The following is a 23,858-nucleotide window of genomic DNA, read 5'->3' as shown; positions in this document are numbered from 1 at the left end:
AAAATAAACTAAAATACATCGTCTGGGGACCATGAATGTACAAAATGTTGTGACAATCCATTCATTCCATCGTAAAAACTTTGTCCTGCTGGTGGCGTTAGATAAAAAGTCAGGAGCTCACCAAATTCAGTGGGATTCATTCTGTGGGGACCACGAAGGTCTGTACAAAATTTAATAGCAATCCACCAAAAGTTGTTGAGGTATTTGAGTCTGAACTAAAAATCACAGAAGTAATGACAAAACACACTGAACAAAAACGTAGTTTTCTATGTTAGGCACTTTTATTGATTTTGTATTATTGATTCACAAACACAAATATTACTGTCAAAGACATCAACCAATTTAAACAGATTGGTATACAGTATAGTTATTCAGAGATTTACTGAAACAATTTAGAGTCTATGTTAACATTAGAGGGAAGACTGTTAATTCCTAACATCTGCATAACAAAATGCAAGAGGTGTTTTCTACACTATCTGTTGGAGTAAACAGAGTTTTTTGGCCAAAATATAAAAACAGAGAGCGAGAAATTTCACTTGGTAAAGTGTGTTAGCTGAAAGGTAAAGACAGGAGTGCTTCAAATAACTAATCGTTATGGGGGGTTTGTTTGTCTATCCACATAAATAAAGGGATCTGTTCTATTCGTATCACATGGCGTCCTACAGTAAATGTTACCCTGAACGTGTTTTGTGCCGTTCTACTTCCAGACCTGCTGAATATCAGAATTGTCACACTGTAGTACAGTAATTAAAGTAGTACAAAGCTATGAAAAATATATCAGTGTAAAGGCATAAGAGACTCGCTCAACAATCACAACACCACTACACGACACCATCAAGAGTCACAAAGAGCTGGCTCAGGGGTACGCAGCCGTCGCTCTAGGAGAGGTCACTGCTGCAGGTTTTAGATCAACTCAAGCTTCAGCTGGGATATTTCACGTCTTTAACAAATGGGTTTGGTTCAACTGTAGGTAACACTTTATAATAACCATCAATAATAAATGGTATTTAATTAAAATGTAGTTAATAATTATTTTACTGTTAAACAATGAAATGATAAATAATCATGTTTACTAATTATTAGTAATGCTACAATTTGTTATTTTATCATTAGTTTGTATAATATGCGATAAGTTTAGAAATTATATATTGCATTTTTACATTCTATCTAAATAATGTTTATAGATGCTTTACAAAGTATTTATTAACCATTTAACAAGGTATTATAATCATCAGACTTTAGAATAGTCATCCAAATAATGTTTATAGATGGTTTACAAACCAATTATTAATCATTAACAAAGTGTTACAAATATCTATTTATGTAATGTGTATAGATGGTTTACAAACCGTTTCTTTAAGGATTTAAAATGTTTTAATGTGTGCAACAATAAACTGTTAAAATATAAAATTATAGCATTACTAATTATTAGGAAACATTCAAATAAAATAAAATAAATGAACAGTAAAATAACTATTAACTATTAATTGACCATTTATTAATTCTTTCAGCTATAGGTGAGATTTAATACAAGTGTTGCAGATAATACAGCTTCCTAGAACAGCAGCTGCCTACCCCTGGGCCACACTGATTATTACAATTTCTATCAACTTGGCCTGCCAAGTCTCTCCACTAGAGGACACTCTGGTTTCAACAAAAGGACGACGTGCCACCGCAAACTGTAGGACACAACAAGAGATCTCCACTCCCCTCCCTCCATGACTCAAATCCAGCACAGACCATGTCCAGACTTGTGTAACCAGACAAATCTGTCACATTACTATCTACCATGTACCGAAATGGCGAGTAGTTTTGGATTATTTTTACCCTCTTCATCAGGTCTTTGGATTCCTCTGAAAACACGTGTGCTAGTTTGGACCTCCAGGAGACGATAACTGAGCCACAAAATGAGTAAAGAGAGACTCAAAAAAGTAGCTGACATGAATAAAGTTGAAGAATGAGTTCACATTCTTTCAAGTCTGTCTTAAAACAACATTGCCCACATGTGCATTAAGAGAGTTATGGGATGCTCTAATCATTCTTTCTGTGTATACCGGACATAAAGGGATCCCCTAATAATGATGTTCCAATGTAAGATATGGAGAACCACACAGTCCTCTTTCTGTGAGACTCAGTTAGTGAAATCTCTTTTCCTTTAGCGATGTCCCTGTGGCTCAGCAAGGAAACACAAAGAGGGAATTTCATACTAAAAAGACGGTAACCAGCTTGCTATGACTAATTCATACTGCTGAAGCCTCGGGTGGTTCAACTTTTAAAAGTGTTTTTGCCCAGAGCCACCATGTCTTACATTATAATCATGTTAGGAAGAGATCTCACATTACAGCAAACAAGAACTTGTATTAAAGGATAGGTTCACAATTTTTTAAAGGATCTTTTAGTGTCCAATATGAACAGCAAGCAAAACCTATTTTAGAGTTCAGACTTGTAACATTGTGAACTGATCCTTTAAAGGCACAATGAGTAGAGATTGTCGGTTGCTGTTTGTAAACACAAAATTCGAAGTTGGAGGGTTAGGCTGTATTCACACCAGATCTCGCAGTGGGGCGAAAACGCAAGTCCTCCTATTCATTTTGAATGGGGGGTAGCGCATTTGGGCTGCGGCGGCCACAGGGTGTGCCGGAAAAAAAGTAGAAAGTAGTTGAAACAAAATCAACTTTTGGAGAAACGCACCCCGACCCTGGCATTGTGTCCACCATTTTCTTAGCTCCCTCTTGGCTGTCTGCTTACAATCTGGCACCTGGTCGATACGTTTTTAATAGTGGTTGATGACCAGACACATCCTGAGCACAGCAAAATGAAAAGAAAAGAGAAGGCAGAGGGCAGCGTCTCAAATCCTACTCATTGTGCCTTTAAGATCCACTTGAAAAAACGTGATCCCTCAAATTCTATTCTGTTAAACACTAAAACATACTGCATGAGAGCTGACTATCAGGTGGGAATGTGAAAAGTGGTCTTTGAGTTTATGTCCATTTTACATTTCAGCTGAGCGTTTCAAGAGTGAGTAAGCTATGAAAGAAGGGACCTACAGGTCAAATAGCTCACTATAGCACTGAATATACTGAGTTAAAGCTGCATAACAATGCACAGATCTGAATCATGTGTAATAGATTTGACAGAAATGTATACATTAAGTCACATCTTCACATACCGTACTGTAAGATAAAGTGAAAAATGTTCCTGCATATATGTAGTTCATTAAGGCAAAAGGATTTCACAGTAGGGGTGTCATGATCTCCATTTGTGAGCTTTTGAAATCAAAAGCAGGATCGGCGATTCTCACAGTATTTCTTTCTTTTCAAAAACACTTCAAAGACGACACAGCTGCACTTTGAGACGCCAAGGCCTCTGCCGAAGTCGGAGATGACGGATAAACGACAGAACTGGAAAATCCTCCTGGTTCCCTGAAGTCACCGGTGTGGCGACATTTTGTCTTACCCGTGATGTATGTAGATAACGAACGCATTGTTGACATAAAAACTACGTCGTCTCAGGTAACACGACAAATACGGCAGGATATGTTCGGCAGGAATAGGTGGCTTTTAGCAGGTGAGGAGACTCGAGCTGTTTTAGAGTTCCCTTCTGACATCTAGTGGCTCTTCTTTTTGTGTTTTATCAGTTTGTTCCTAAAAGACTGGTGAAATAATTCATTGCTATGACATTTCAGATAAATTATTTAAATTTGACCATGTGGTCTTAGTGTGGTGCATTCCAAAAAAACACGGTGGTTACTGTATATTACGCTTGATACCATGTAGCCTATCTTTTAAAGAAGAATTTGAAAAGGTAAATGTCAGTGCATAAAACCAATGATCTGTTGATCTCTATGAATCAGTACTTGATAGTTTAACAATGGCATAGCTGTCAGTGCTGAAAGAAAAGAAGTTTAAATCAAAAATTGAATGTTGGATTTGGAGAATCATGACACCCCTATAGAGTGCTGCAGGAATGAGTCCTAAACCCCAGAAATGAGTTAGCATCTTAGCACTTCCTGTTCCCTCATCTAGAAGTCAATGGGTTTTTGAATTGGTTTTTAGTTTGATGCCTGAAATAAGGTCTGTGGTTAACACAAGCTGAAGAGACTTTAATGTTTTGTTCTAAGTCATAAAATACATCAATAAATACCCCAATTTTGAAGCTTTTATGTGTGTTTGAAAAGGCGGTTGCTAACAAGTGGCTAAATGAGACTACTAAACGTCATCACGCCGCCTTTACGGCCTCGTTGTGTATACTCGCGTTCATGCGACCGTGGTGTAGTTCGTTCATAGCCTAACGTTAGCTTTCTACTTCTACCGACTGTATTCACACTGCAAAAATAATAAAAGTGGGGTTCATATGTGGAGATTATCTTGCTGAACAAAACGTGTCAGTATCATAAACGTTTGTTTGCCACAGAGATTGTTTTCTGCAATAATCCAAAGCCCAATGGAGAAATCCCATTGGCTTTTTGTCGAGGGAACCCAGTGCGATGCTACAGTAACTTCAAGGTTGGCCTACAAAGATACGTCATCCCTGCACCACTCTATTTCACAGGTCAGTTTGATACAGAAATGGATACAACAGCCTTTTTAAGAGTTTTCATTCGCTGAGTTTCTACTGAAGTTGAAATAACACATTTGTATCTAAAATCTACAGTTATTCACTTTCACCCACAACATTGATATTTGGGAACCAAAGTTCAGCCATACTACAAAAAAATAGCTTGTTGTTAAAATTTTGCCGAATGACAAACAAACAAACACGCGCACACACACACACACACACACACACACTCACACACAAACACACCGGGCACCCACAGGGGCCACAGCAGGGGAACTCAGCAGTGGGAGATGTGAGAATGGTGAATTTGAGTCATCAGGTAGCATTTTGTTTCGTTGGAGGAACCTTTAACACACAAACTCCTGTCTCATGCGGATGATCTGTAGTAAGGCGGCCTGGACGTCCTCATCCATGTGGCCCTACGACAGAAACACAGTCACATATGAGCTTCAGTTAATCCATTATATCCTATTTCTCACTGTAAACTCTGTTGTACACACATAACAGATCATTCTGTGCTTCAGCTCCTGACGGCTACGGTGCGTGTCGTATTTTCAAATAATTTGGGCTGAGTCGTATTTTCTTGCACCATTTTCCCCGCCTGCAGCCTGCTCCCACAGGATATCCAAGCATTAAGAGTAACCAATCCATCTGCAATGGCTGCCTCAAATAATCAGCAGGCTTTCACACGTTTTACCGCAGTGTAAACATACAGTATGAAGTAGCTCTTTTGCTTTAGGAGGGTGACAAAGTGCTGACAGTTGGTTGATCTTGGTTTGACAGAAGCACAACCATGATTCAATAAAACAGACGCGTTTTTATAAAACATCTTTTCCATGCTTTCTACATATGCAATGTTTGCAGCGATCGTTTATTGTTTTAATGTGCACTGCCAGTGTGTCATATGGCCTTTCAGTGATCCGTTCCGCCTCTCAATACTGTCGACTGCATGCTAACTAGAGCCACGCTGCAGCTGTTGTGACACCTCCCAATTTCTCTCAGTTACTTTCTGTTGCCATATGGATGGGGGGAAGTTTAGACTACCCAGTAACATCTGTGACGGGAGGTTTTTTAGAACAAGTTCAGTTGTTAAAATCAGAAAAGTGTTACAAGGAATGGCCAGGAGTCGAAACACAGCATGTTAAAAGCTCAATGCAGGGTCTGCCTTTTATGCAATCAAGTGTTTTAATTAAAATCCTTCATCTCTTCTGCAAAACAAGTTACAGTTATCAGTTCAATTATTCTTTCATGAACTGCCTCCATAGTGTTGTTGTTCTTAAAGATTAACTTTGGTATTTTTCAACCTGAACCCTATTTTCCCATGTTTTTGTGTCTAAGTGAGTAATGGGAACACCACTTTTTGAAATTGGTCCAGTACTGGGGGAGAACGCTGCAGCCGCGAGCCACTAAACGAGCTGTAATGTAATAATTTGGGGCAACCTGGTCAGTTAACGTCCACTGAAAGTGCTTATTTTTGCCACTAACAGGCTCAGATTGTTATTATAAGTGTCTGTCTACATTATGGAAAGGACTCTACAGAGAAACGAAACGTTTTTCTTACCTTTCGCTTTCTATTTGTCATTGTTTCATGTGACTAGTTGCCCGAAGAGACAACGGTGGAAACATGAGTGACAGTTGGAGAGATGAGTGCCGGTTTTGTCAGAGTTTGTTGTGTTGGAGTACAGAAAGCGTAGCATAGTGTTATCTAAAATATTTTCAATGTCAAGGCTGAATATTTAGATGATTTCGACAATGTGGATGCGACGCGAGGTTTCAGAGCGAGACACACAATAACAAACAGACCGGATCAAGCAAAAGGTAAGAAAAATGTTTTATTTCTCTGTAGCGTCCTTTCCATAATGTTGCCAGACGCTTATGATAACAATCAGAGCCTGTCAGTGGCAAAAACAAGCAGAAACTGCCGGTACCAGGTTGCCCAAAATGATTACATTACAGCTTGTCTAGCGGCTGCAGCGTTCTCCCTCAATACTGGACCAATTTCAAAAAGTGTTGTCTCCATTAGTCACTTAGACAGAAAAACATGGGAAAATAGGGTCCAAGTTGAAAAATACCAAAGTTATTCTTTAACATACTACTCAGCTGTCTGAACAAGGACCATTCATGGGAATACAAATCAGACAACTCTCACTTTCAGTAGAGATTAATGAGAGGAACTTACCTGTGCTGCACTGAGAAGATGAGTTCGATAAATGGAAACCACCTCCCTGTGTTGCCTCTCAGCATCCTTATGGAGCAGAAGAGAGACACAAAGTGGTTATTGTACACCTAAATGTTAGGATGACAACAGCATCCATTTTTTTTCTACAGTTAGTTTGTTTTTTTGTCACAGTTTGAATTCTTATTTTCAACTCTATTAATCAAGTAAATGAGGTATGTATACGTGGTGTGATTACAACCAACTGAGTACCCCTCCGCTCACTCCTCCCTTTCCAAGACTGTGGTAATGTGAGCCGCTGAGTGCAAAACTGTGGTAACGCCGTTCGTCTTGCTCAGAGGCCATCTATACCATAATAACACTACTTTAGGGGCAACGGTAGTCAGACGGCGGCTGGCGGTACCACGGTTTAACACTCATGATATCACAAGCGTGTCGGAGAACTACGGTGGCCTTCAGGTAACGTAAAAATGTGAAAGTCTCTCTCTAGATCCAGTGTTTGGTTTGTCTGTCAGTCTCTAACAAAAGGACAGTTATTGTGCAGTAAATGAAACATAAAGCAGAATATGCACATGTTTACACAATGTTGTGTACGTCCACTCACAGCCAGCTGTTGCTGTAGGTTCTTGATCTGGCCATGGAGTGTGTCGATGTGCTGCGTCTGTCTCTTATTGGGCGCATTGCTCGTGTATGCCAGCTGGGACAGACCATTCAGAGCCTGCTTCAATCGCTCAACATCTGTCAGCAACTCCGTGATCTGAAACACACACACACACACACACAAACACACAAAGGTTAATGATCATCATCATGATAATTTTTCATAACTTTATCAACCGCGTGACAAAACTGAAAGAATAATTTTATCCCCAGAAATAGAAACAAATCTGATTGTCTTTAAAAATCTACATGTACATAATGCAGATGTTCTTTCCTTAAAGTCAAAACAGACACATCAATACTTTTCAATGGAGGATTATCACATTTTTAATCTATAGTAGTTACACTTATCTATATCATATCAAACACACGTACCGCCTGTACAAAAAGTAGTTAAAGAGACCCACTCAGACCTGTTTTTGTCTTTTTTAGGGGGGTACAGGAGGTCTTTAGGGGGATGTACAGTAGCAGGTCAACAGTAGATGTCACATAGAAGTGGTGTACATCATCTGAAAGCTGGGAACCTGAAGATTAATCTGAGATGCAGCTCAACACTGTTTGTCAAGTTGTTCTAGTCATAAATCTGAAGTAAACATGAATGAATGAATTAATTAAAATAAATTATAAAAGTGTATAAGGTCTTAGAACATTATGATAGAAGTATATGATGGCCATTCCCATGCTCTATTATGTCTCATAAGCTGTTGCATCAGTTTTTGGGTTGATACCATTTGTCACACAGATTTGGTGTTAAATGTAACCATTTTTTACCACTCGAGAATTTATAAAATGATCAATAATCCATCCAAAATACCACAATAAGACAGCAAGACCTTGAGGAACACCATAGAAAAAGCCATGCTGTGATTTGGCATCAAAAACTTTTGACATTTGGAGATTTCTGCAAGAATTGCATTTTTCTACGATTGGATGGCGAGCACTTCTGTTCTGGACACTGCTCAGAAAGGAAGCCTAGGAAAACCAGCCATCCTCTGAATGCTCTAGGTCTTTAGTTTGTGACTGTAAAGTTTCATGAGGCTGTGATTATCCTAGAGATCACTACAGGTCATTTTATACAGTGAGGTCAAGTTTCCCAAAATTGTCTCACTATGTGAAATGGCTACTATGGGGGACTAACACAAAAAATGTTGCCCAACTTTGGAGCGTTAATTAGCCTCCTCCCAGACAAGCTAACATGACTTGGTTTTCTAATTTAACATGATACCAGTACTTTTACTAAAACTGAGGCCGCTACAGCCTCTGAAAGACAATGAAGTTGTTTTACTACCTTCTTGTCTTTGGTTTCAGTCTGCTGAGCTGATGTCTGAATCTTCCTCTGAAGATCACCGATGGTGCTGAGCGACTCATCGTATCTCTCCTTCAGCTCCCTAACTTCTCTCTCGATGGTGCGCCCCTTCTCCTGGACGGCCTCCATCTCCATCCGCGCCCTGCTCTCGCCCTCCCTCGCTTGCGTCTTCTCCAGACGGGCCTCCTCTCTCTCCTCTGCTAAGCTCAGCAGCTTGTTGCTCAGGTTGGCTGCCTCCTCCTCCAAATGCTGCTTCTCCTTCTTCAGCTCGTTCATTTGGTCTTCCTTGTAGCGGATTTCCTCGAGAGCGTGCGTGGCCTGGAGGAGCTCAGATTGCAGTGCGGATACGTCTTCGGCCCTCTGGGCGCCGTTCTCCTCCTCTTCGTGGAGAGCCAATCGGAGCTTAGCGACCTCGGCCTCCAGGGTGTCCTGGGCTTTGGTCTGCTGTTGCAGCAGAGACGCCTGATCCCCGCGGCGTTCCTGAACCTCTTTCTGTAAGGCACAAACCCTCTGGGCCTCCTGCTGCTTAGCCTCTTTTGCTTTCTTGCAGTCGACCTGGGCTTGCTGCATGGCGTCATTGAGGGCTTTAAGCTCCGTGTCGTACGTTGCTATCCGAGTCAACTCTGATTTCAGACGATCCTGCAGATTCTGGATCTGAGCGCTGCTGAGGGCGTTCTGGTCTTGTAGATCCGCTTTCTGAAGCGTGACCTCCTTGTGCTGCTGCTCTAACTTCACCAACTTCTGAGTTAACTCCTCAAATTTACCTTTGAACTCTTCCTCCACATTCTTGTGCTTCTCACTGGTAACTACAGCAGAGTCAAGTCTCTGTTGAACCGATTCAATCTCAACTTTTAGTTTCTGTTTCTCCTGTTTGTTGCTCTCTCCGGCAGACCTTTCTCTGTTATACTTCTCTTCCATTTCCAGCAGCTTGACTGTCAACTCCTTCACCTGGGCGCTGTGAGAGTGCTCTTTCTCCTCAGCTGCTGTCAGCGGGATAAACTTGGACTGAATAGCTTCTTGTATGGTGTCAAGTTCTCTCTTCTGCGCCTCCAGTTCTTCGGTAAGCTTGATGGCTTCCTCCTGAGCCGACGCATACATCCCCGACGCTTCGTTTGCTCTATTCTCCGCCTCGACCACAGCGGCGTTCAACTTGTCTGCGACAGCTTTGTGCTCTTTTATGCTCATATAGTCCGTTTTCATCTCCAACAGGACTTTTTCCATCTTTTCTTTCAACTTGTCATTACTTTCTTTCACGTTCTTCAATTCTTCCCCACTTTCTTTCCCCTTGGTCTCCAGCTTCAACCTCTCAGCTTTAACGTTCTCTAACGTGGAGCTTAACTCCATCTTCACTTGCTCGTGCTGCTGCCTGGGAATGTACTCTCCCTCCAGGCTCTGCTTCAGAGTCTGGCTCTGCGTGGTCAGCTGCACACACTCTTTATCCCGGTCGTTACATCTCCTCTGCAGAAACTCAAGTTTCTTCGTCAGGTCGGCGTTCTGCGATCTCAGAGCATCCATTTCACTCCGGTGTCTCTCGCTGGCGCTTTGGAGGCTGCTGATGTTCTCCTGTAGCGCGGGCCTCTCTGTTTGAAGCTGCTGGACTTGTGCCTCTGCTTTTCCATAGCGTTCGCTGGCTTCCACCAGTTTGTCCTCCAGCTCCTCCAAAGCCGTCACCATGTTCCTCCGGGCTTCATCGTGCGCCGTCATTGGTATGAAGTCGTTCTCGATCCTGCTGTTAAGCTCCTCCAGCTGCTCCCGTAGTATATCTCTCTCCTCCTCGCTCTCCTCGACCTCCTGAATTAGAGCCTGGCTTCTGGTAGTCACATCCACCAGTTTCCTTTTCAACGAAGCGTTGTGCTCTTCGAGAGCTTCCCGTATGCTCTGCTGCTCCTCAGCAGCCCCCGATCCTGACTGGGATGACGGACCGTCCAGCTTTCGATGGAGCTCCGCCACATCCTCCAGCACACGATCGTAGTCCTCCCTCAGCTCAGCGATCTGCCGCTCCTTCTCGTCAACCGCGTTGGACAGCAGGTTTTTCATGTTGTCAAACTTCTCCGCTGGTACTGTGTTGCCATGTTTCGTCTGGGTCTCCTTCAGCTGGGTTTCCATTTCTAAAAGGGTCTCTGCTAGTTCGTCTCTCTCTGCGGTCAGCGCTCCCACCTCTTGGTTCAGCTTTTCTGCCTCTGTCGCCAGCTGGTTCTCGCAGCTCTTGTACTCCTCCAAGGCCTTCTCGCTCTGCTTGAGGCGGTTACGAACACGACACACTTCGGCTGAAGCGCCTTCGTACTTGGCCTTGATGTCCTGGAGCTGGGCGCGCTGTTCTTCCGTCGCCTGGCCTCCTAAGTGTTCCTTAACAGCGACTACGTGGGCCTGCAGTTGCTTGACCTTACACTCAGAGTCCAGCATTCTCTTCTGGACGTCGCCCAAAGCGTCCTCCAGTTCTTGAACCTGCTGGTCGGCCTGTTTCTGGATGGTGTCTCGGCTAACAGCCAGCTCTTGGCACTCTCGGTTTTTACGGTTCAGGGCAGATTGAAGCCGTGCTGTCTCTTCATCAGCCGCCTGTTGTCTTCTCTTGACTGCCTCAAGTTCACGTCGGTGTGCATCCAGTTCAGTGACTACCGCGGGCGGACTCCTCTCTGGAGGTCTGGACAACGAACGCGACACGGCAGCATTCTGGTGCATCTGCAGAGAAAGAGGAACATATTAAATTATCATTATTAGTCATATTTATGGAAAGCCAGCTACTTTATCTGAGAGTACAGAATCAACACATTCTCACTCCAAACTCTTTAAATACCGCCTCTTAGTCAGTGCCCCTCGGCATCGGAGACTGATAAATAGGGTACCCCTCTTGCGTTACTTTTGGACATGTCAGGGACGGCAGGTCAATTAAGCATCGTGTTTGTTTGACCCATCCACCACACCTCACGCCCGCCCTTAGCGGACTCTCATGCTATTAATCACTTGCTCCGTTCATCAAATAACACCGCGGGTGGGTTTACATGGGAGTTAGTTGAAAGCCTGGTTCGCCACATGCTATCGCTAAAGGGTGCCTCTTTGTGCTGCTTTGCGATACCGAGGGGCGCTGCCCAATCGGCGCTGCCCTCGGCGATATTTGACGAGTTGGGAGTGAGACCAGGTTGACAGAATAGTTGTCGATTGCTTTGTAATACATTTACAAAAATGTTCCTCAGCTTTCTTTCCTTTGACTTGTAATCTTTCAGTACAGACTGATTAGTTCTTAGTTATAATTCTCTTTTACGGAGGACAAGAAGGAAAAAAAAATCAGCATCTGAATACTGTGCAGTATAAGCAGTTTAATTTGTATCCTGCTGTAAACCCTCCATTGTTGACACAGACTGCTTTGATGCAAACTACTAACACTGTATTTTTTTAAACATCTGCAAGTCATGTGAAACTGTTCCACAGATAAAAACTTACGTGATCAGAATCCACACTGTGAGCTTGTTTGACCAAGATGTTTTCTTTACCTGCGAGACAAACAAACAACATTCAAACCTCCTCATGCTCTGCAGGTGAAGGTTGAAATTAAGGTATCAAAGGTTTCTTTGTGATTCAAGAAATGTAAAGCTTACCTTTGATAACAGACTGTCCAGAGTAATCCCCCTGTGAATACATATGGACACACATACTCATTACGATAGGTTGACTTTTTAGACTATTAAAAAAATCTATTTTTAACACTATCTAGATTGTTTTAGCAGCACTGATTTATTTAAAAACATACTGTAATGCCACTACCTTTAATATGTAGAAAATCTCTAAGCAGATACACAGTTGACAGTTTATTAGGTACACTTAGCTAAAACTAATGCAGTCTATAATACGACAGACCTGCAATAAATCCTACCAGTTTTGGTCAAAACTGTTTTAGAGAGGTGTTGATTCAACTGTGTGATCATTTTGAGAGAGAGGTGCTTCTGTTATTTAGTCTACCCTCATTGATATAAACGGGGTGGACAAAATAATACAAAAACATGTCAGTATAACGCTATACAGTTCAACAGCAACACAAACTACAGCCTCCAAATGAACCATTAAGTTGAATCAACACCTCTCTAAACAAAAACTGAACATTATAACCTTCATCTTCTTTTTGTTTATGCAGGACTGTTTTATTAGATTGCATTGATTTAGCTGGGTGTACCTAATAAACTGGCAACTGAGTGTTCGTTTACTAAGAACTTCACTTCAAGACTTTTAGATATGAAACCTGAATTGTCAGGACAACAAAATGTGAATCACAGCTTAATACCAAATACACATGTATTAAGTCTGATTACAAATAAAAAAGAAATAGTCACTGCATTAAGTAGGATTTAGATGTGCATAAAATCACTGACCAAAGTACTCCGGAGCTGAACTTTAACCGTCTCCAGGCCTCGAGCTCCTTCCTCTCTGTCTTTGGTGCTGAGTAACACCTTCAACTGATTGATGAAAAACAAAGATCAATAAATGATTGAATGATGGCAAATACAATTTATTTATATAATTTATCAAAGAGATATGCGTACGACAGTACATACACTTTAATTGAACTGATACTTACTATTCAAAAATATATTTAGATTAATATTTTTACATGTTTGAGAAACAAGCAGTAACTATCTGCCACACAGCATTTGTGAAGGGCTTCCAAAACTCTTATCACAACCTATATTTCACTCATAAATTACACATAGTATGAACTGTTTTGGTCAACTTACAACAGATACCTACTAAATGTGTTTCAGTTCTCTCGGTGGTTCTCAAGTGTTTTTCAATAATGTACCCCCTTTGAAATATTTTTTTTGTTGTTGTGGCAGTTAACGATTGCATTGAAAATAAGAATATTTAATATAAAATGAGGATTATCAAACTTCCATTTACATTTTTTATTGAAGTTGTTACAGTATAATTATTTTAGGAATTGACAATATTTTTTAAATTACCTTTTTCACTCACCCCCTGCAGTACTCCAAAGTAACCATAGGGGTACTAGTAATAGTGTATTTGAGAAACACTGCTTTACAGTATGTGTTTTTGTCACTACTGCAAGTTAGTTAGATAGTTACTCTTACTTTTAGGTTTCAGAGTTCATACAGTAACTAAAGTCCATCTCAGTACTGCACTCATGACTGCTACTGCTGTATACTGTAATAATGGCATTTTGATTGTAATGTGCATCCAGTTGAAGATTAATTTTAAAACCAATGTAACTAAGAAAACAATTGTGAATGAGACCCACAATGCCCAATAAATCAATTTTGTTACATACCTCTTTTTGAGTGTCTTCCACAGTGATCTTTTCCTGCAGATGAATAAAAAAGATCATACATTTACAGTCAGTTGAGGTATTAATAACTTTATCACTATTCGCCACTAAAATTCCTTTGATTGAATTTCCTTTATTAGATATTATTCTGGCAGCTAATATTTAAGAATCTATTATGTTCCTTGAATGTAGCATTTCAAACTAAGTCTTAATGATTACAATATTCAACATCAAACAGAATTAAAAGCTTGCTCTGCCTCCCTGATATTAAGATGATGCCATTAAGAGAGCTCGACTCAACTCAGTTGTATTATTATATTTGCTTATATTCGTCATCCAAACCTCTAGTTTAGGAGGACCCTCAAATCTACACACCCACAGAAAAGACAAGCCGATAGTAAAGGACAAGCATGCTTGGAGGGTTTTACTGTACTTTCTTGCTAAGTAGCTCTTACTGTGTTGTTGTATTGTTTACCTGTGTGAGCTGTTGCTGCAGCATGTTGACCTTATCCAACAGGGCTCTCTGATCCTGGTGGTACTTCCTGAGATTTTCCTGGAGGCTCTCGTTCTGCCTCTCCAAGTCCTGAAACAAACACCCACACGTAAAACCACAAAGCTTACACAAACTTAAACCAATCAAAATACAATTACTGAATGCTAAAAAACTAATAATTAATCAGTGTTTATGGATACAGATGTCTTAATGACTTATTGATTTTGACTTTGGATGCAGTGAATTCAACTCTTTAAATGTGATGAAAGTTGCTTGTGTGTTTGTGTGGAATAGGGAGGCTGAAGTTATCCAGAACTTACATGTATGATCTGATCCCTTCTGCTAACCTCAGCTGCCTCTGATCTCTCCACTGAATGCTGAGGACGAGACAGGATCGTTTTTACAACCATGTTTTGAAGATATAAACATTACCGTAGTAGGCTATGAAAGCGTACGGAACAACTCTCTCTTATAATCACTAGATGGCAGTCATGCACGTCTGAGCAAGTAAAAAAAATTATACAACTGGAAGAAATGCAGAATAGTGAGGCTTCAAAGTGTCTTAACATTTGAACGACTCTGATTCATTAATGTATTTATGTAAGCAACCTCGACCATTGTCATCTTTTAACAAAAGGGACTGTGGAAACAAAATGTCAGTTCATTGCTATTCCCATCATGCTACATGAACACATGAAGGTCCTCTGAAATATGTAAAGCAGTGTAGAGAATAACAGCTGCTCCTCACTATACAGTAGGTGGGGTTTAATGGATGGTGTGAGCCAGTAAACTGAATGCTGCAGGATTACCTGTCGCTTCCACTGTTCTATCTTTGCAGCCTCTTTATCTGGAACAAAATGAGAAACGAAACAAGTTCAGACTCCCTCCCATATGTTATCAAGATTAGACAAAAACAGGTATGTGTACAGAACAGTCTTTCTTGAAAACATGTTCAAGGAAAGAAATGCACACAAAAAGAACAACAAGTATATCAGAGAAAGATGGAATCAGGAAATAATGGTGAAAGTCAGGACTAATGCTAAAGATATTGTAAGATATTAAAACACTTGGTGACATAAGGTTAGAAAATAAAAAAATCATACTGAATATTTACGTTCTGCAGTCACAATAGATTTTACAGAAAACCTAATACTGGAAATTAAAAGTAAACCATCAGGGTATCGGATATATTTGCCTGCACGTATTATGGTTTTGAATTTTTTTTCCAAGTGTATCCGTAAAACAGCAGTTTACATTTCAGAAGTAATCCTTCCTTCTTTATTGATCTGATCATTGTTGCTTTCAATGATCATGATAATAATTATGCTCTTCTCATATTTGTTCCAAACAAACTGTGCTAGGATTCTTTTATGTTCACTCTTTTTTGTCCTCTGACCTCTGGTGGCTTTGTCCAGGTAACTTTTGACCATCGAAACGAGCTCCAGGTTCTTGCTGAGGCGAGCGTAGTGAAATGCATCGTGACCCAGGCTGTCTACTGCCTTGACGTCAGCGCCACTCTTCAGCAACACCTCCACTGCATCCTTACAGCCGTACTCGCAGCCCAGAATCATCGCCGTCCTGAGGGAGTCAACAAAAACCGGTTACGAGCAAGAACATGCAAAAACTAGCTATGAAACGTTTGTGTCACTGAATATGAGGCTGTCAAGTCAAACCATGCAGCAAAAACAACAATTTACTCTGCATTTTGTTCAACTGCTGCTGAATAATTCAGAACTGTGGCAGCTGTGCCGAGTTGATCAGGCTCCACAACCAAGGCTGACCCCCACATGAAAACTATGAGGACCGTAAACTTAAAAGACGCACTATCTGGACTATCTACATCTATCTGCACTACCTGCAACCATCTCTTCTAACCACTGGTGCACTTTAAACTTTAAACTTACTTTACACTACATCCCATATACCATTTTATAGACTATTTATTGTACATTAATTTTTTTTTATTATTATTGACGGACGTTACACACTATGTTCATTCACTATATATATTCTGTATCTCTATTTATTGTTTTTATAATTTTTTGTACACCTGTACCTTTCCTGTGCTTTGCTGCTTTGATACCTGAATTCCCCCCCTGGGAATTAATAAAGGTTCATCTTATTTTATCTTACATCTAGTTGTTTTTTATGAAATTTTTAAGGATTGTTTTTGCTTTGTGATAGAATTTCTGCAACCACAACAAATGAGTCCGGCAAAACTTGTATTAGAACCTTAAAAGTTATATTAAACTGAAAATAGAAATGTAAGACATTCTCAGGCAATCTTTTATTTTTGCTGTATTTAAAATGTATGAAATTGTATCACTACAGCAATCTATAGAATTAAGCCATGAATTTTATCGTTATACCCCCAACAATCGTATACAGAAAAAAATGGTTTCCAGGACTCTCGTATGCCTTGATAGCCAGGCAAATGTACTGTAAAAAAATACAGTGGCAATCCTGTTACTGTAGTGATTTTCAATATCTCCCTTTACAAAAATGATTCTGTTTTCTTTCAAGTTTTACTTTTATTGGTATTCATCACTTGTCTGACCCAGCTTTTGTTGAAAGGTTTCTATAGTCCTCTTTGCAAAGTAAGTAAGGTAAAGGCCCTTTCAGAAATACTTCTTTTTAATTTTCTGATAAATGTTCATAGCTAGCATACAATTTACTGTATTTTCTGGAACTTGATGTTAATGTCAGAAAGACTGTCTGACAGAAATGCAAATTGTGTGATTGTTTTAAGTTATTAACCTACGCCATCTCTCAAAAGCTGCCTTTTGTAAGCACCACAGACTTCCAGTTATTCAATTTGACATTTGCCAACCCTACCGAAGAAAAACACAACGAGGGGTGATGTCTCTTACTTATTTTGTTTGTCTCGGGTGGTGATGTCAGCCCCTCGCTCCAGCAGCAGCTGACAGATGCGAGGATGACACATTTGGGTTGCCAGCACCAGAGGTGTCCTGCCATCCTGGAGAAAATCACAAAAATACACACATGTACATCCATCCACAAAAATCACACGGTTATAACACAATACATTTCAATCCAAAGAATCAATTTGTGCGTCACCTCAAAGCAAAAAGAGTAATCCAGAATATAGAGAGCGCTCATTCTAGTGGACTGAATTTAGATTGTGTGAGCCTTTTTGTGCTGCTCCAACTGACCGTACATGAAGATAATGACTGTCATTGACAAGGTAACTGCCTTTAAGGAGCAAGCAGATCAATATGCTTTTCTACAATAATAACTGAACACATGGAAAACGAAAAGAAAAAAACTATTTTAGAAGAAAACCATTACAACACACTGTGAAATGAAGTGAAACAAAATTATTCTCACGAAATCAGTGGCATTCACAGAAGCCCCGCTGTCAGAGAGAAGTTTCACGCTGGAGGAGCAGCCGGCCATGACTGTGAAGAAAAAGAGTAGAAACGACTGCAATCATTTCATCCCATTCATCACTGGAATACACATGTACATCAATCAGCTCAAGCAGCTCAAGCAGCAGGGTGAACCTGGTTTATACGTTGAAAAGGTAAAAAGCTAAACAAGCACTCTCTTTAATATCATGATGCATCAGAGATGCTATGGAAAATATAGCTAAAGAGCTGTCAGGGATTTCATCCATTTTAAACACAGTAAAGTTGTTACTAAGGTAAAGTAGAATTAAGTAGAGTACAGTCGTTATTTGTTTTTAAAAGTCTGAAAACCCAATAAAACATTTGAATAATACTAAGGTAAAGTAGAATAAAGTAGAGTCAGTTTTAAAATAGACTAAGCACTATACTACAGGACTAGAGTAGAATCAGTACTAGAGTAGAGTATAGTCGGTTCTAGAGTAAAGTAGAGTAAAGTCAGTATTAGAGTAGACCAACCCCTATACTACAGGACTAGAGTAGAGAAGAGTCAGTATCAGAGTAGACTAACCCCTATACTACAGTACTAGAGTAGAGTACAATAGAATAGAGTACAGTCAGTTCTAGAGTAAAGTAGAGTAGAGTCAGTATTAGAGTAGACTAAGCCCTATACTACAGGACTAGAGTAGAGTAGAGTCAGTTTTAGAATAGACTAAGCCCTATACAACAGCACTAGAGTAGAGTCAGGACTAGAGTAGAATAGACTCAGTTTTAGAATAGACTAAGCCCTATACTACAGGACTAGAGTAGAGTCAGGACTAGAGTAGAATAGACTCAGTTTTAGAATAGACTAAGCCCTATACTACAGGACTAGAGTAGAGTCAGGACTAGAGTAGAATAGACTCAGTTTTAGAATAGACTAAGCCCTATACTACAGGACTAGAGTAGAGTAGAGTCAGTTTTAGAATAGACTAAGCCCTATACTACAGGACTAGAGTTGAGTAGAGTCGAGTCGAGTCTTACCAGCATCATGTAGAGCTGTTCTTCCTTGTAGGTCCACATTTCCAACTGGACTGTTGTGCTGTAAAATAACAAACATAAGTTTGAACAACAAAATCAAGTGAAGCACAATATTTTACAAGTGCTGAAAAAGTCCAACATTTATAATAAATTATATATATATATATATATATATATATAAGAGCCCCACACGAGAAAGTTCACTCTAACACACTCAAACACAGATGTTTCAAAATGATCAACAAGATATAATTCGTTACATCAATTTAATGAAATTGTTCGCACATTTTGTTTGTGGCCAGAAATGAAATAATTAAATACATTTTGGCAGTGCACAGGGCCAAGTCATTCATGCCGCCTGCTTACGGCACTGGTCCTTTGTTGTAGATAGCTGTGGTTAGAGACTCTTTAATTCAGCTTTACTTTAGCTTGGGGAAGACATGTTGACAACACTTGCTTTGCAAGGGATTATGGTTAGTAAATAACAAGGATATTGAGATGTTGTGGGTTATATCGCCGGCAATATGCTGACGTGGGAACAATATAATTAAATTGAGGCCACAAATTATATCTCGTGTGCACAAATTTATTTTCCTCTCTATGGCCACTCCCAGGCTGCGTAAATAATGAAGTTACTGGATATGATGCTGCTGAGTCACGTATAACTAGTGGTTGGCTCTCTTCATTATAGCTTATGTAACCAACTCAACAAGTCATATGATGAGTTTTATCAAAGTGGAAAATGAAGTTAGCTTGATTTGATTGTTGAGTACCCGAGTCTGGATTTTCAGTTATTCAACGCTAGAAGAACTAAAAAGAATCTGAATTAAAAACTCTATCAAGTTGGTGATGGCATATTTCATAAAGATGTTATATTTTGACAATTACTCAAACTGAGGAGAGCAGGGCTGTCAAAGTTAATGCGATAATAATGGGTTAACGCAAATTCATTTTAACGCCACTAATTTCTTTAACGCATTAATGCAATCGATATTCCAGAGGTTGTATTTTTTTAAAGCTAGAGTGAAGATACTGGCATCATATGAAACTAGAAAAACCTAAAGAATCCATTGGTACCAACCATGTCATACTAGCTGGTCGCGAAGGAGGTTAAATAATGCTCCAAACTTACACTAAGTTTTGGTGAGGAAAAACTAGTATGGCCATTTTCAAAGGGGTCCCTTGACCTCTGACCTCAAGATGTGTGAATTAAAATGGGTTCTATGGGTACCCACAAGTCTCCCCTTTAAAGACATGCCCACTTTATGATAATCACAGGCAGTTTGGGGCAAGTCATAGTCAAGTCAGCACACTGACACACTGACAGCTGTTGTTGCTGCTATTAATCCCAATTAACTATGGACATTCATGTGATTAATCGTGATTAAATATTTTAATCGATTGACAGCCCTAGAGGAAAGACCACTAGTTGTTATATCACAAATCTACCTTTGGGTGTTACTACTTATTTTAAATAATGGTTTAAATATGTTTCAATAGAAGAAAATCATTTATATCCACTGGTTGGCGGTGGAACCTGAGAGGCAACAGCAGGCAGGTCATATTAGGCTAAGTGGCGCTGTGCTGATATGCTTGTGACATCTCTACCCAGTCAGTCAGCTGGTTGGAGTGTACCACTGTGGTGATGAGGGGCTGCTATGAAAGCCTTGAGGACTCAATGCTAACAGGGACCTGATGTTGCTGGGTAAGCTTGCCAGCGAGCCCTGGCCCCCACTAAAAAAACCCAACTCTCTCTAGCAACAAGGGCCAAAAATTAGCAGCATGCTCAAATGACAAAGCGAAGAGGAGGGGGGGAGTAGAGCAGCAATGTGGGGCTGACGGTGGAGCATGGAGGGGGGATATCCTATACCTTGAGGGTTTGGGCTGACGGAGGGAGAGAGTGGAGGTGGTGGGTGTTGGCGTCCAGCTGCTATGTCTGGCGTGATGACGGCACCAAGAATGGACGGCAGGTTTGCAGGAGGGTAGGCTTGTCAACACCGCTGACAACCCCCCTTCCAACAGCCGTGACCTCCGTTAGATCAGCGCCATGAGAGAGGTGGGGGCGGAGGGAAGGGCTACGACGCTGTGAGAGCACAATATTGCAGAGATAGCCCCCTGATTGTAAACACATAAATCCCCCAGTGGGGCACGGTGACTCAACAGGGCCTACTGTTGACCGATACGGAGTGGCCTCAGCTGCCAGAGCTGTTTGGCAATAATTATTTAAAGAGGGGAACTGCTCTGACTGGCCAGTGACTGGGAAGCTGCTCAGTGGAGCATGCACGCAGTGGAGCAGTGATTCCCAAACTTTTTTTCTGGGGACTCACTTTTTAAAAATGACAAACCATCGCGATCCAATTCACAAGAGGCCTCATCTATAAATCGTGAGAAGAGGGTATTTGTGCATGAATGAAAGTTTCTGACCATTTTTACTGCCATTTCCACATCACCTTATATTATCTTGTATCGGTAAACTAGTCATTTTGAAGAGACAGATGTTTGATAAATCCCAATTTTGTTTTATGCACATGTTATTGAAAACATATACACATTAAATACTTTATAAATTAGACCAAATAAATGCATTTAGGCCGAGTTAACAGGCTCACGTTTCAGTAAATCAAACAGAATGTACGCTAGCTTTTCATATTAGATTCAATGTTATAAGTGGGCTACAATTATCAGAACAATACGAACATTCAGGCTCCCTCATGTGGCTCAAAGGTGTACTGCAGATATAAATGTTAAATAAAAAACAATAGAGTGCTCCAGGGATGACATATTTTTGTAGACCAACCAGGAAGTTAGCATTGCCCTGGTTCCCTCGACAAAAAGCCAATGGGATTTTTCGATTGGGTTTTGTATTATTGCAGAAAATAAACTCTATGGCAAACAAACGTTTATGATACCTACACGTTTTCTTCCATAAGATAATCTTCACAAATGAACACCTCTTTTATGATTTTTTGAAGTGTGAATGCAATCGGCAGAAGTAAAAAGCTAACGTTAGGCTATAAACGAACTACGCCATGGTCACACAAACGTGGGTACAACAATGAGGCTGTAACGGCGGACGAGTCGGCGTGATGACGTTTAGTAGTCTCTTTTAACCACTTGTTAGCAACCGCTTTTTTTAAAACACATAACGGCTTCAAAATCCACAAGTGGGGTACTTATCAATGTATTTTATGTTGTAGAACAAAACGTTAAAATCTCTTCAGCTTGTATTAACCACAGATCTTATTTGAGGCATCTAACTGAAAACCCATTCAAAAAACCCATTGACTTCCAGACGAGGGAACCGGGAGTGCTAAAATGCTAACTCATTTCCGGGGTGTTAGGACTCATTCTTGGAGCACTCTATAGAAGAAATTCTGCAAATTTATTTGGCGACCCCAATTAAATCTCCTGTGAACCCCCCTGTGGGTCCCGACCCAGACTTTGGGAATGACTGCAGTAGAGTGTGTAAATACACAACATGCTAACATGAGGAGCAAAAATCTGAACAAAATAAAACCTAAACGAACTATAAAACATAAATAGATTTGATCTTGTAGTTTGGCACATTTTCTCAAAAGGAGTAAATATCAGACAGATACAAATAGTTAGAGGAACACTAGGAACTGCACATTACCTGCAAGAGTTTCTGCACACACTGTGAATGTCCATTTCTTGAGGCCAGATGAAGAGGATTTTTACCTGAAAGTGATAAACGCAGCAATCAGAAAAAATGCATTCACATCCAGGGTTTGCACTGTATGTATTGCATGCATGTTTAGAGCCAAACACAAAGTGCAATTTTCACTGAACAAGCCTGTAAGATGTTGTAGGTCCATAATCGCACTGTGGGAAACTGCACAAGCGTAAATAAATACACTGTACTCTGCAGTGCCAAACTAAAATATTATTCTGTGACAAGCAGCCAGAATACGTCACTCTGTTGATCGTTCTGCTGATGCTACAAACCTAAAGTACCATGAGATTAATCAGTGCATCACTTTGAGCTTGACTCAGCTGGCAAAGCAGACACCATGAGTTTTAATCCTAATGAGTCAATGAGGAGGCAATTAGTGAGTCACAGCTTCACATAAATTATGTACAATACATTACACAATTCAGAATGTGTTCCTGATTTTACATCGAGCGGATTTCTCTTTATGTGTCAGAGCACTTATTCACCCAATTTTGAATGACAAAGTCCCCTCACAGTCCACGTCACTGCAGTGTGACGATAATATTTCTCAGTAGTTCCCCGACCAACCAGTAGGATTTGATAGTTCAGCGACAAGGATTTGCACCCTCACCAGATCCCCATTGGGAAATCCAATTGAGTTTTCTGGGGAGCTGTTACATTTCCAATATCTTATCTTAAAGGGTGGAATCAGTGTCAAATTATTCTACTTTGGTATTGATCCTTTTAATTTGTTGCTGGTATAAAAAATGACTTCTTAAGCTACTTCTTTTCTTTGCTGGCTGACTGTTGATTTTGAATAACTTCATTTTTATTGACATATTTTTTACCCAATATATCATCAGTCAGTTAGTCATGCAATTTCTTGAAGAGAACCTACAACATTTGCACCCTGAAATGGATGAGATATAAAATGTGGCAAAGTGCAAAACTTTACTGAAAACATGTTTATGCAAGAATTCTTTTTTTAGGTCAAATTATACTAGAAAGCTGCTTCATCATTGCCACAAGAGCAGCCTAACTGTAATTTGTTGCTTCCATCTTTGCCTCGCTGCCTGAACCTTTTGTCTAAATTGCTTCTGAGAGCAGGGATGAGATTAGTTCGTGTCTCTCGGTCATTATTCAGACTAATTTCACATCCCAATTTATAATTTTAATGCTGAGCAGCACTCTGCTTCTATTAAGCTACTACAGACCACTAATAAGAGCAATTTTCTGCCTAACACATCCTCATCTCCTTCCCAAAAGTAGGGAAACGTGGTCTGGCACGAGTGCCTTAATGTATAATGTGCTAATGTGATAATAACGTGGTTTA

The 23,858-nt window shown here is 40.2% G+C and overlaps 1 protein-coding gene across 1 annotated transcript in view; it reads right to left on the bottom strand.

Moving 5' to 3' along the window:
- Window positions 1-259: 259 nt before the first annotated feature.
- uacab (uveal autoantigen with coiled-coil domains and ankyrin repeats b) overlaps window positions 260-23,858 on the bottom strand; it is a 61,508-nt gene continuing 37,909 nt past the window's right edge. Inside the window, exons 4-19 of the mRNA XM_074621038.1 lie at window positions 22,487-22,551; window positions 18,856-18,913; window positions 17,816-17,886; window positions 17,338-17,444; window positions 15,864-16,045; window positions 15,277-15,314; window positions 14,788-14,844; window positions 14,450-14,557; window positions 13,978-14,010; window positions 13,064-13,147; window positions 12,296-12,326; window positions 12,141-12,190; window positions 8,685-11,381; window positions 7,341-7,493; window positions 6,740-6,805; window positions 260-4,979 (exon numbers count right to left, since the gene is read on the bottom strand). Coding sequence (XP_074477139.1) covers window positions 4,908-4,979; window positions 6,740-6,805; window positions 7,341-7,493; window positions 8,685-11,381; window positions 12,141-12,190; window positions 12,296-12,326; window positions 13,064-13,147; window positions 13,978-14,010; window positions 14,450-14,557; window positions 14,788-14,844; window positions 15,277-15,314; window positions 15,864-16,045; window positions 17,338-17,444; window positions 17,816-17,886; window positions 18,856-18,913; window positions 22,487-22,551 — 3,872 coding nt within the window. The 3' untranslated portion in view covers window positions 260-4,907. The remainder of the gene's footprint in view (window positions 4,980-6,739; window positions 6,806-7,340; window positions 7,494-8,684; window positions 11,382-12,140; window positions 12,191-12,295; window positions 12,327-13,063; window positions 13,148-13,977; window positions 14,011-14,449; window positions 14,558-14,787; window positions 14,845-15,276; window positions 15,315-15,863; window positions 16,046-17,337; window positions 17,445-17,815; window positions 17,887-18,855; window positions 18,914-22,486; window positions 22,552-23,858) is intronic.

The sequence above is a fragment of the Sebastes fasciatus genome, chromosome 2 (assembly GCF_043250625.1).
Source record: "Sebastes fasciatus isolate fSebFas1 chromosome 2, fSebFas1.pri, whole genome shotgun sequence".
NCBI lineage: Eukaryota > Metazoa > Chordata > Actinopteri > Perciformes > Sebastidae > Sebastes > Sebastes fasciatus.
The sequence above is the reverse complement of the archived record's forward strand: the minus strand, read 5'-3'. Positions and strand labels throughout refer to the sequence as shown.